Source organism: Myxocyprinus asiaticus, chromosome 29 (genome assembly GCF_019703515.2).
Source record: "Myxocyprinus asiaticus isolate MX2 ecotype Aquarium Trade chromosome 29, UBuf_Myxa_2, whole genome shotgun sequence".
NCBI classification, from domain to species: Eukaryota; Metazoa; Chordata; class Actinopteri; order Cypriniformes; family Catostomidae; genus Myxocyprinus; species Myxocyprinus asiaticus.
In genome coordinates this window covers 10,200,043-10,214,103 of record NC_059372.1, presented here as the reverse complement: position 1 = coordinate 10,214,103, position 14,061 = coordinate 10,200,043, and the positions used below count along the sequence as shown (strand labels likewise).

General features: G+C 36.0%; 1 protein-coding gene across 1 annotated transcript; it reads right to left on the bottom strand.

The window, feature by feature from the left end:
* Positions 1-6,033: 6,033 nt before the first annotated feature.
* Positions 6,034-8,349, bottom strand: pfdn4 (prefoldin subunit 4). The gene is made up of 4 exons (XM_051661916.1): positions 8,273-8,349; positions 7,501-7,608; positions 7,276-7,416; positions 6,034-6,390 (listed from the first exon to the last, which is right to left on the bottom strand). Exons 1-4 carry the CDS (start codon positions 8,297-8,299, stop codon positions 6,259-6,261), a joined length of 408 nt encoding a protein of 135 aa, XP_051517876.1. The 5' UTR covers positions 8,300-8,349; the 3' UTR covers positions 6,034-6,258.
* Between the last annotated feature and the right edge of the window lie 5,712 nt (positions 8,350-14,061).

The window sequence follows — 14,061 nt, the reverse complement described above, 5'->3', positions numbered from 1 at the left end:
TATTAAAAAGAAAAAACTGAAATATCATGTTGACATAAGTATTCAGACCCTTTGGTATGACACTTGAAATTTATTTCAGGTGCATCCCATTTCTCTGGATCATCTTTGAGATGTTTCTACACTTTGATTGGAGTTCACCTGTGGCAAATTCAATTGATTGGACATGATTTGGAAAGGCACACACCTGTCTATATAAGGTCTCACAGCTGAAAATGCATATCAGAGCAAAAACCAAGCCATGAGGTCATAGGAACTGCCTGCAGAGCTCAGAGACAGGATTGTGTCGAGGCACAGATCTGGGGAAGGCTGCAAAAATTTTTTGGCTGCATTAAAGTTTACCAAGAGCACAGTGGCCTCCATAATTCTTAAATGGAAGAAGTTTGGAACAACCAGGACTCTTCCTAGAGTTGGCCGGCCAAACTGAGCAATCGGGGGAGAAGGGCCTTGGTAAGAAAGGTGACCAAGAACCCGATGGTCACTCTGGTTGAGCTCCAGAGATCATGTGTGGAGATGGGAGAAACTTGCAGAAGGACAACAATCACTGCAACACTCCACCGATCTGGGCTTTATGGTAGAGTGGCCAGACAGAAACCTTGCCTCAGTGCAAGACACATAAAAAAGCACCTAAAGGACTCCAGACTGTGAGAAACAAGATTCTCTGGTCTGAAGAAACAAAGATTGAACTGTTTGGCTGCCATTTCAAGAGTCATGTCTGGAGGAAACCAGGCACTGCTCATCACCTGCGCAATACCATCCCAACGGTGAAGCATGGTGGTGGTAGCATCATGCTGTGGGGGTGGTTTCAGTGGCAGGGACTTGGGAACTGGTAAGAGTTGAAGGAAAGCTGAATGCAGGAAAATGCAGAGATATCCTTAATGAAAACCTGGTCCAGAGCACTCAGGACCTCAGATTGGGCCAATGACCCTAAGCACACAGCCAAGACAATGCAAGAGTGGCTTAGGGACAACTCTGTGAATGTCCTTGAGTGGCCCAGCCAGAGCTCAAACTTGAACCCAATGAAACATCTCTGGAGAGACCTGAAAATGGCTGTCCACTGATGGTCCCCATCCAACCTGATAGAGCATGAGAGTATCTGCAGAGAAGAATGGCAGAAAATCCCCAAATCCAGATGTGCAAAGCTTGTCGCATCATACCCAAAAAGACTTGAGGCTGTAATCGCTGCCAAAGGTGCTTCAACTAAGTACTGAGTTAAGGGTCTGAATACTTGTCAGTGTGACATTTCAGTATCTTCTTTTTAATACATTTGCAAAGTTATCAAAAATCTGTTTTTTCTTTGTCATTATGGTTTATGGAGTGTACACTGATGTGAAAAAAAAATAATAATAATTTAAAGCAATTTAACATAAGGCTGCAACAGAACAAAATGTGAAAAAAATGAAGGGGCCTGAATACTTTCTGAATGCACTGTAAATAAGAAATATTTTTAGCAGCTTGTTAGTGTGAGATATTCGATCAGAAATCTTGATGTGATGGTACTGACCTTTCGATGTACTGTGAATATCAGGAGGAGGTTTATAGAAGCGCTGAAATTTAACTGCTTGAGAGACACCTAGTGGAAAGATTGTAGTAGTGCATTGCAAACAATACATTCACCCCTATGGCTCTCACATTTTTCAGCAGAATTTCTAATAGACATTAGACTTCCCTTTTACCAGTTACCACTAAGGCTTTGCACAAACTAGTGTAGTCCATGCAAGCTCCAAATAGACACTAAGTGTAGAAATTCTGAAACTCATGTAACATTTTATTTTCCACTCAAATTGTTGTTATAATATAATTTGTAAAGAAGAAGAAAAAAGAAAATCATTAAAAAAAGGAAAGAAACAAACAAAAGAAGGAAAATAGGAAAAAGAAAGAAAGAAAAGAGAAAGGAAAGGAAAGAAAGAAAAAGAGAGAAGAATGAAAGAAAATAAGAAAAGGGAAAAATAAAAAGAATGACAGAGAGAGAGAGAGAGAGAGAGAGAGAGAGAGAGAGAGAGAGAGAAATAGGGGAAAAAGGAGAAAGAAAATAATAAAAAGACAGAGAAAAATAAAGAAAAAAAGAAAATAGAGAACACAAAAAGAAAGAAAAAGAAAAATGAAAATAAGAAAAAAGAAAGAACACAAAGGCAATAGAAAGACAGTCGTATAGGAAATAAGGGCTCTCATGTCCCAGTGCTATGCAGAGTCAGACTCTAACAAGCAGCATATAAAGCAGAATGAGTGTGGGTGGAGCAGCTCTTTGTGCGGCGAGAGGATGCCCATGGGGCGGAGGAACTTAACTGAGATCTCGATCCTTAAGAGCATCTAACTCTATTTATTTATCTGATATTTTATTAGCTGCAGCAGGCCAAACTCACAGACTTGCTTTAATTAGGTCATTACAATCATTCGCAGCCGTGTTTCCTGCTCCAGTAGGGACCAGACGGATGCTTGATGATGCAGATTCAGAAATCACAACAGCTGGAATGTAACACTTCACTTCTATATGGGCCAATTAGCACATCGATGAGTTCTTTCACAATGTAGTAAATGTTTACTAAGTAATAATGCAATTACTGAGTATAATTGTACTACATATTTAGTGGCATACACCATGTATTGTACACAATAACTATGTGTACTTTTTATTAAATATTATAGTAAATTATGTATTATCTTAAATAATAACCCCCCAAATAATTATAAATATAGAATTATAATTATTTTGATCATTATATGGAATAATATGTGAGCTCCTGAAGGCGCAGTATGGCTCAAAAAGCCCTGAGCAAGCCAGTGCATGAATAACATTAGCTTAACCCTTGTGATGCATAAGAATTCTGATGCAACAAAGCAGGGTGTTAACCATTATAGGATGTAACATGGGTTACTTGCAATTGTAAATTGTTTCAATTCCTGTGTTTCAGCTTATGGAAAAATGGACAAAATTTCAGTAAAGACTTCTGTATGATTTTAGGAATTGTGTCCACTTGCATCCTGATTTAACTTTACATTAAAGGCCATCAATCCTGAGCATGGATTTCTCATTTTGAGTTAATTTTCCTTTAAAACATAAATTAAAGCATGTTTCTTAATGAATTTATTTCTCATTATTGTAAGTTATAGCATCCAAATTGTGTGCTCTAAAGTAGCAATTCCGTTAAATAAACTCACAATTGTGTGATATAGACGCAATTGAGAGATATAAACTCACAATTGTGAGTTTTTACAAGAAATACAGTCACAATTGCATGATGAATTCAGAATTGCAAGGTATAAAGTTTATATCTAATAACTACAAGATACAAACATCCAATAGTGAGAAATAGTCACAATTGCAAGATATAAAGTTGCATTTGCGAGACATGAACTCACAACTGCAAGTTTATATCTCGAATTACGAGAAACAGTAGCAACTGAGAGATATAAACTCACAATTGTCCGTTTTTACAAGTAATGCAGTCACAATTACAAGAAAGGCTCAATTGCATGATAAACTCACAATTGCAAGGTATTATATCTAATAATAACAATATATAAACATGCAACAGCGAGAAATAGTCGCAATTGCAAGATTTGCGAGATATAAACTCACAATTCCAATAAATTTTCGTGATTCTGAAAAAGTCGTAATTGTGAGAAATTGTTATTGTGAGAAATAGTCACAATTGCTATATAAAGTTGCATTTGCGAGATATGAACTCACAACTGCAAGTTTCTCTCTAATTATGAGAAAAAGTCACAATTGCATGTAATAAACTCAATTGTAAGATATAAATGCAATTCTGAGAAATTCTCGCAATTGCAAGATATAAAGTTGCATTTTCAAGATAGACATACACTATATTGCCAAAAGTATTCGCTTACCCATCCAAATAATTGAATTCAGGTGTTCCAATCACTTCCATGGCCACAGGTGTATAAAATGAAGCACCTAGGCATGCAGACTGCTTCTACAAACATTTGTGAAAGAATGGGCCGCTCTCAGGAGCTCAGTGAATTCCAGCGTGGTACTGTGATAGGATGCCACCTGTGCAACAAGTCCAGTTGTGAAATTTCCTCACTATTAAATATTCCACAGTCAACTGTCAGTGGTATTATAACAAAGTGGAAGCGATTTGGGAATGACAGCAACTCAGCCACGAAGTGGTAGGCCACGTAAAATGACAGAGCAGGGTCAGCGGATGCTGAGGCGCATAGTGCGCAGAGGTCGCCAACTTTCTGCAGAGTCAATCGCTACAGACCTCCAAAGTTCATGTGGCCTTCAGATTAGCTCAAGAACAGTGCGTAGAGAGCTTCATGGAATGGGTTTCCATGGCCGAGCAGCTGCATCCAAGCCATACATCACCAAGTGCAATGCAAAGCGTCGGATGCAGTGGTGTAAAGCACGCCGCCACTGGACTCTAGAGCAGTGGAGACGCGTTCTCTGGAGTGACGAATCACGCTTCTCCATCTGGCAATCTGATGGACGAGTCTGGGTTTGGCGGTTGCCAAGAGAACGGTACTTGTCTGACTGCATTGTGCCAACTGTGAAATTTGGTGGAGGGGGAATTATGGTGTGGGGTTGTTTTTCAGGAGCTGGGCTTGGCCCCTTAGTTCCAGTGAAAGGAACTCTGAATGCTTCAGCATACCAAGAGATTTTGGACAATTCCATGCTCCCAACTTTGTGGGAACAGTTTGGGGATGGCCCCTTCCTGTTACAACATGACTGCGCACCAGTACACAAAGCAAGGTCCATAAAGACATGGATGAGCGAGTTTGGTGTGGAAGAACTTGACTGGCCTGCCCAGAGTCCTGACCTCAACCCGATAGAGCACCTTTGGGATGAATTAGAGCGAAGACTGCGAGCCAGGCCTTCTCGTCCAACATCAGTGTCTGACCTCACAAATGCGCTTCTGGAAGAATGGTCAAAAATTCCCATAAACACACTCCTAAACCTTGTGGAAAGCCTTCCCGGTAGAGTTGAAGCTGTTATAGCTGCAAAGGGTGGGCCGACGTCATATTAAACCCTATGGATTAAGAATGGGATGTCACTTAAGTTCATATGCGTCTAAAGGCAGATGAGCGAATACTTTTGGCAATATAGTGTATTTGCGAGATATAAACTCGCAATTACAAGAAATAATTCAAGATTCTGAGAAAGTCGTAATTGCAATAGTCATATTTATGAGACATAACTCACAATTGTGGGTTTATATCACGTAATTACGAAAAATACAGTCGCTATTGCATTATATAAACTCATAATTGCAGTATAGTCAGAAATAATGTCAGGATTACTTATTTTATTCCGTGGCTGGATCAAGGCACCATAGTTTTCTAATCAGTGGTGACCTGTACAACTATTGCACAACAGCTGGCTCCATAGCTAAGTGGTTAGAGCACTAACATTTTTTATTGGATTGTGAGTACGATCCCAGCTGAGGCCTAGGATTAAACATTTGCATTTAACTACTAAACTATAATATTAATATATAGACATTTAAAAATTGCTTCATCTGCTGTTCTTCACTTACACTCTAGCATTAGACTATTCTTATCTCCTTTGGATTAACATCTGTAAGTCACTTTGGATAAAAGCGTACGCTAAATGAATGTAAATCTTTCATTTAATTTGTACCTGCATTGTGGTTTTTCAAACCTGTATGATTTTATTTTTTCCATGGAAGTCATTTATAGCAGAATATCCAACCTGCTCTTTTCCATACAATTAAAATAAATGGTAACCAAAGCTGTTTCAAGGCAGTTTTTTTTTGTGTGCTTTTTTTTGTCTTTGCTTGATAGCCCCCAGTTCCCACCCACTTCCATTCTATAGAAAAGAGCAGTGTAAATATTCTTCAAAACTTCTCCTTTGGTGCACCACAGAAGTAGTTTACAGAATTTTCCTTTTTTGGGTAAACTATGACTTCAAATGATTTGATGAAAGGTCACAATGATGATAGTTTACAACTGCTAGTTAATAACTTTAACCACTAGGCAGATGAAGTCATGCTAATGAGGATCAACTCAATAAAACTGGAAATGTAAAATATGAAACCGAGGGAAACAATGTAATGGTTTTGCTTTTTATTTTTACATCAGTGCCTCACTTTCCTCGTGCTTCGTCCACCCGGCAATACCACTTGCATACAACAGCTTAGATAATTCACTAAACATAATGACATGTGAAATGCAAAAACATCACCAGCGGATTAAACAGGTCAAAAACTGGTTGTTAGAGTAGAAATGTCATATGCTGTTGACAGTCCGTAAGGTAAAGTCTGCCTGCTTGAGGTTTCAGCTCTCATCTGCCTCTAGATTGATGTTGTTTCCAAACTTGGCGTATAATTGAACCTTCAGATCTCCAAGAACTCCCTGTATGGATGAGACCCGGTTCTCCAGAGCCTTGATCTCCTCCTGTAGAGCTTCCTGTGAATGCCAGAAGATCAGTAAGCAGATGCTGAGAAGTACAACACACAACACTATTTAAATAGTAACATCTGCATATGAATCATGTAATTAAACATTACAGTAAATAATAACTTATTATTGTTGACGGCATTAGTGTTGGGTAAGTTACTTAAAAATAGTAATCCACTACAAATTACTAATTATTTCTCTAAAAATTGTAATCAGATTACTTTACTAATTACTTAATTGAAAAGTAATCACATTACTAATTACTTTGTAAAACACTTTTCCGATCAACAAATTCCAAAAAAATGTCTATTTCTTTCTTGTTCATTGTTTCATACACTACATTTCTCCTTCACAATGACTCATTAAGGGGCCATAATTCATGTATTCTACATAAATATATATTAGAAATAAGCATAACCATATAATGTACTTAAAATTCATTAAATTAAAAGTCAGTAACTGTAATCTGATTACAAGAATTTAAAATGTAATGCATTACACTACTTTTTGACTAAAAAGTAATTAGATTACAGTAATTTACTAAATACTTTGGATTACACCCAAAACTGGATGACATTGTATTTAAGCAAGTTATTTTGCCATCTAAATGGTGAGAAATTTATTTTTAAATCTTTGTTTTGGACTATGTCTAACTGCAATGCATATTTAAATGCTATGCACAACAATAAATGAACAACAAATGAGCCATGTTGTTCCCTATTGAACATTACAGTGATATAATACCGTTGTTGGGTGCTAAATTCACCAAATGGAGCCATTTACTGCAGACCCAATATTAAAAAATCAATAACTGACCAAGTAGAAAAGTGTGATTAACGCTAAAAAAATATTGGTCAAACCAAAATGGTTGGATCGGGGTGCCGGTTATGTCACCTTTGCTGCCTCCAGCATTTCCTGCGTTTCTTCTTGAGAGTGACTGATGAAGACATCTCCGATCTGATACGGGATTAGCATAGCATCATCCTCGCACATCATGAGGTCATCGCTGGCGTCCTCTAGATTCTGTAAGGATTTCTGGAAGAAGAAAAAAGTTTGATCAGCGTTGGCCTGACAAAGAATGCAGCCAAGTCTTAATATCAGACACACTTTTGTGTTTACCTTTGTGGCCTCAATTTCATCTTTCAGTTCAGACATCCGATTTGTATTTCTGGCAAACTTGTTGATCTTCTGCTGGTCCTCAAATGTTACATTGACATCTTCAGCTGCCTGACAGGATTGAGGAGATATTCTTGTAATCAAACATGTGCATTAAAACTAAATTAATTCCAGTATAAAGAAATCCCTTTTCTTTCTGGCTCCAATTATATAGTGTATTTTAAAAAGATCAGAATGTCAAATATGATGTGTGAAGGGCAACAACTGTGTCTGTATGCATCCATTTATCTATATGTAAACTATAAGCATAAAGTTGAAACCCTGTGACGTATAAATAATTTAACAAATAATTTAATCAGTCATGCAATAATTTTCTGTGTATAATAAGTCTTCATACATATACAGTATTTGTCTCCGAGTACGTTATGTTTACTGTATAGAATCGATCTATATTTAAAAGCACAAATCTGAAGCCTACTAGTCAGTGGCGCAAAAATAAACGTTTATAGACTTGCAAGCACATGAGTTGGTGGTTTAATTAGAATGATGAGAGAAACAGTAAATGACACGAAAGACAGCACAATTGTCATGAATAATGCAACATAAGCCAGTTAGCTGCCCTGACAGCAAACGAAAATAACTAATACAAAAAGAGTCATCTTGCTTTCTCATCTAGCAGTATGATATGTATTTCTGTACTGTTAGATTGTACGCAGCACAATCTAATATGTGGTGTAAATCTCGAAAGAAAAGCGGCGTTTTTGTGAATACATACCACTCCTTTCTTCATGGTGGCCGCCATGTTTAACCGGAAACAGACAGCGTGCACGCGCGTGAACGGCGAGTGATCGGATCACGTGCGTATAGATGTTGCATGCCGCGTGTTTTTGTTGCTATTTCAAAAATTGAATGATTTTGAGGATGGAGAATAAATATAACGTTTGACTGTTATAATTGACTCATAGTCGTTTGAATCAAATAATTAGTTAACATATAATAGTCCCATAAAATAATTAGTTTCCATATTGTTCTTTGTGGTTGTGATTTTCAGGGCAGTTACTGCTATCTGCTGGACATGAGTAGACAAAATCCATAAAATAAAATACAAATAAAAAAAAATTATAATAATAATAATAATAATAATAATAATAATAATAATATATATATATATATATATATATATATATATATATATATATATATATATATATATATATATATATATATATATAATTTTTTTTTTTTTTTTTTTTTTTTTTTTTTTACAAAATCATTGTAAAAGAGAATATACATATTTTCAACATATACAGGCCTACACATTAATTTATAAGATATACATTTTCAATTTGACAAGGTCAAATGACCATAAGTATCTGACCTTTTTTTTTTTTTTTTTAATAATATCATATTTTAAATGTATGTACATAATGTTGTTGTGGGGATTTTTGTGGATTGTATTTTGGAGTAATTTGAGAATAGATGGCTTTATATTTATTTTGTGATACCCTAACTGATGTTTTTCTGCATCAATTCAATATTGCTAAGCAGAAAAATAGAAAAAAAGTAAACTCAAGTGTGCAATGTGCTTCTGATCGGGGGCGGTACTAGGGTCAGTGGACATTCAGGGCTTAGCCCAGACCTCTGTGGATATGGGGGGGCCATACTTTAATGAAATATCGGAATATATACTTTTAAAAATCTGAATACATCTATGAGGTGTCATTTATAGAGTAAACTAAAAAAGTCTCACTAACTTTTGTCTCAGTCTTAGATATGCTCGTAGATCAGAAATTGCATGCTCTTAACATTAAAACGCAATTAAAAAACAAACACTGTTTTGTCCCTTTCAGCTCACATGACACACATTGTGAATGGCTGTATACAGTTTTCATTGATTCACAGGGTGCTTAAGTTAATTTACAAGAAAGCAGGTTGTAAATAGGCTATATAGGTACTAGGGATGAACAATAATAGCTAGGTCTGCTAAAGTTGGGTATAGATTTATTGCATCGTGTCTTAATAAAGAGTTTTGCTAAAAACGCAAATGTCCTGGCTCTTGACTTTAAAGTTAGCAAATAATTCTAGTACATCTGTATGTATTACTCCTTGTTTTTTAGGGTCACATATCTACATATTTGGTACTTACTGCATCTGGATGGACCAACTCAACACAGTTTTCAAGACAGCTGCAATCGCGTGCCTCAAACTCTATTCTTGCATGCTTACACAAGGGCTACATGAGAGCTGGAAAGCAGCTGCCGACAAGACAGCGCGTGGGTAATGAATTGAGTCTGTATTTGGTGTTGTCAATACCATAGAAAGACAGGACTCATTCATTTATATATATTACCCTAACTTTAAAATGTAATGATAAAATAATAAATTGTAATATGTTTTCATATCAACTTGATATCTAAGCAATGGTAATTCTGATCAAAAAGATGATCAAAACATTCGGGGCTTTACGGAAAACATTTGTTGCTTAAGCCCTGGTAGCCCAGCCCTGGAGCCGCCCATGCTTCTGATGCCAGGGGACACAAGCTGTTAGTTTACATAATGACACTGGGCACAACCTGACTGAACAAACTCAATGTGGTTGCTAGTGCTTGAGGTTCTTAAACATCCTCTTTGTAAACAGAGCAACACCCAAAGACAAATATTAAGATGTGCTAATGCACCCAGCTTATTTTTAGCTAAATCACTAATATTATTATTCCACTTGAATTAACTTTACATCACTTTGTTCAAGGGAATTGTTTAAAACGTCTTGGTACAACAATATTCCAGTCTGTAGATGAAAAATACCATATAGCCCTTTCAAAGAGCTTTCAATATTTTTAAATAGCTATCATTAATTTACATGTGTATATTTGAGCAGGCCTGTCAATGAGATAATTATAATAAGCTTATGACAGAGTCTTTGATTAATGTTAAAACTCTATAGCATGTGACAATTCTGTTATTGTAGCAGCAGAAGTGATTAACCTTTTAAATAACAACAAATATTTTGTTAATCATACCACATTTAGATAATTCAACACTTTTATGGAATGCTTTCAAGGTTGGCCAAGGGTTTTCACTGTTATCATGTCCAAAGAATCCCTTTCATGACGGCAGCTATCGAGTTTACGGTAACCACAGAGGAATTCGCTTTTCGCCCACAGTGTGTAGTACATTTACAATGTGACTCTGTATCCACGAACGGCACTTACATGACAAAAATGGGGTCCCAATTGTTTGCTGTCATGCCTTCTGTTGAATTGGAAAAGGCAGAAAACTAAGTGTTCTTTTTGATATTTCTCTCATGAGATATTAATTAGTTTACAGTACACTTTGGCAAAGCAAGTGAATTCCTCAGTTCATTTGTGAATCAAATAGTTGCACTTACTTCCAGAGGATAGCCAGGACACTGGGGAATGGTTTGAATTCCCTGACTGGGCCTGTGGGAGACAAACTTAGCATAATTATCAGATTTATCCTTTGCAATGGCCTGTTTTATACTGACATGATTTTATGCTAGCAAAATATTAGCCTCTTTCAAATGAAAAGCATCAGATTATGACAAGAAAAGTATATTTGAATGGCCATTTCAATTGCTAATTTATGATAAATCAATCAAGAAAAAGGGTGTGTCAATAATATATCCCAGAAGATTACCATGAAATGAATTTACCATCAATCACATTGATTGCATCATAGGATTAGCACAGTACAGTAAACTGTAAATAAGCTTACATCTACATAGCTGTTTGCTTTCCCTTTGAAAGGTGAATAACATGAGTGGAATTTTCTCAGAGTAAGTCAAGGGCTTGAATGAAACTATTTTAAAAAGAACAAAATCATTGAGTCTGTTTACATGCACAGCAATATGGTGATAATTCCCCAAAATCTGCTGATTTAAAAAATCTGACAAAGCAACAAAACAACTTTATTACAATATTCTCTGCTTTTGATGTCAAACCGTAAAGAGGCATGTGCATAACACTTGCGCACATTGGATAAGCCGGTAAGAACGCTGGTTAAGGTGTTTACATGCAACGCAAAATCAGGGTAATGGGCAAAAACCCAACCCATGTCAACCGGTTTATTCTTAAGCGGTTTATGACCTTACACCGATAAAGGATAGCCGTTTATTGCGCAAAATTGGTGTAAGAATGTGCATATAAACACGCTCATAAAGTGCACATACAGTACATGCACACCAATACGTTGATAACTATCCTACCAAAAATTTGCTCATTCAAAAAATCCAACAACGCTGGACATCTGCGCACATTGGATAAGCCAGTAAGAACACCTGTAATAAGGTGCAACGCAAAATTGGGGTAATGGGCAAAAATATATGTGCGCAGATTGATTTTTGCTTAAACATTTATGAACATACCCTGATAAGGGAAAACCATGTAAGCCGTTTACATGACCATTCATGTTGTCGGTTAATTATGCATAAAGGCCTGTGCACACCAAATGCACATTTTCTCCAGGATTTCTTTGGTGTGATTAACATTTTGAATATAAACAATAGATTCCTATAAAGCTCTACACACTTGTTGCGAACATTCGCCCGCTGACAAAGCGAGGGTTTTTTGGTTTGATTTTACAGAGAGGGTGTCGATTTTTTTTTTCTTCGCTTGCGGATGAAATTTCCTGACCAATAAAATATGATCTGTGGATCACGTGTCATGAGCCGCTGCATTTACAAAACCAGTTCAACTGGTGGCGTTAAAGCACATCTGAGCAAATCTGTTTTGACCAGGACATTAAATGCTGAAGTAACTTGAGGAAGAGCTCCTGAACCAGCAGTGAAGATGTGTATTTTATTTGCATTAAATTCCTTAAAAACAGAAAAAAAAAAAAAAAAATGTCTCATATGGGTTCTCTCAACATGTAAATGATATTGCTGCATCACTGCTTTACATCCCCTTTAAAAAGCTCTCTTGTGAATTCTCTTATGTGGATTGTCTTCATCATGTGTTCGAAATTGCAGTATTGTTTGCCTTTGCATTTAATCTTACTTGAGTTATCTTAAATCAAAAATATTGTTAACTTAATCAAAAATCTGACAACATTTGAAATAATTGGTTGATTGCCTTCGTTTGACATCAAAACGTAAACAGGTATGCGCACAACAATTGTGCCCAATGGATAAGCCGGTAAGAACACCAGTAAAGGTGTTTAAATGCAAAGCGAAATCAGCGTAATGGGCAAAAATCTACTTGTGTCGATGGGTTATTCTTAAACCATTTATGAACTCACCCCGATAAAGAAAAAAAAAATGTCTCTTGCGTTCACATGACCACTATGTTGTCGGCTTTTTAAGCATACCATAATCACTGTAAAAACGTGTATGTAAACGCATTCATTGTTGATGTCTGTAAATATTACAGAGAATGTATAAAATACTTATTTAAAAAATAATTTGTTTTGCGTTTCTCATGGCACAGTAAATTGTAGTAGGGCAGACTGGGGCTAGTTGTCACATGGAAACATTTTGGGAATTAAATTCTCCAAACTAAATACTAATATCATCATATGTAAAAAAATAAATAAATAAATAAAATACAACTTCAATTTTGTCAGTTAAACCATATAAAATCTAATGTAGAAAAAGTTGATATTACTTAAAACAATCAATAAAATCAACTTTTATGCCGTTTAAGTCAGAGCAACTTATATTTTTAAACAGTGAGCACATACAATGTCAAGTCTGGTGGTGAAGGCTGAACGTACAGGCTTTTGAGCATGCTCAGTGTGACCACTGATGCTCAGCCCTAAGAATAAGTAATATTTGCACCAGGATGTTGGATTGTATATTTTATTTAATTTTTTTTGCAAAATAACTGCATAAGATTGTCCATTTAGTGGATTTTCTGTGGAAACTTTGTAAACCTCTGTAAACTGTAAACTTAAATTTTACGGTTGTAAGTCTATAAGTCAGGCTCTACCACAGAAAATCAGGAAATATCAGGGAATTTAAAAACTGTGATTTTTGAGGATGTTATACATGTGTTAAAGTCAGGCAAAGGTCTTGAAAATGCATGGGTAAAAATTTGTGGGAACCTTGTAAGGCTAAGCACTATGAATGCCATATTGTTGTATCTACTGAGCATGCCCACTGGAGAAGCATTGTGGCTGAAGCAATACCCACAATCCCTTGTGTGCCAGCTTATGAGGACATTTAAATAATTTGTAAATATTTGTTGTAGTTTTCAATTATGCTGAATTATGTTTTGCTGTGAAAAGTTGTTTTGTTTTAGTTTGTGTTTGCTTTGATGAAGTTTCTTTAGTTATGAAGTTGACAACCTGTAATATTTGGAAGTACTTGTTATCTACACCATTTTTTAAGTTGGACCAACTCTTTAGTATCTTGGTGGGGCTGACACATGATCTTATGTAGAAATGTAGATCTTCATAAAAAAGAATATGTTTATATTATTTTCAAGAAAATTGAAAATTATAGACAGATTATTAAGTTTACTGAACTTAATAATCATTGATATTTTTCAGTTTGCTGAACGTATTGTATTGAGTTCATGGAACTTACACACCAACTTGAATTGTTAA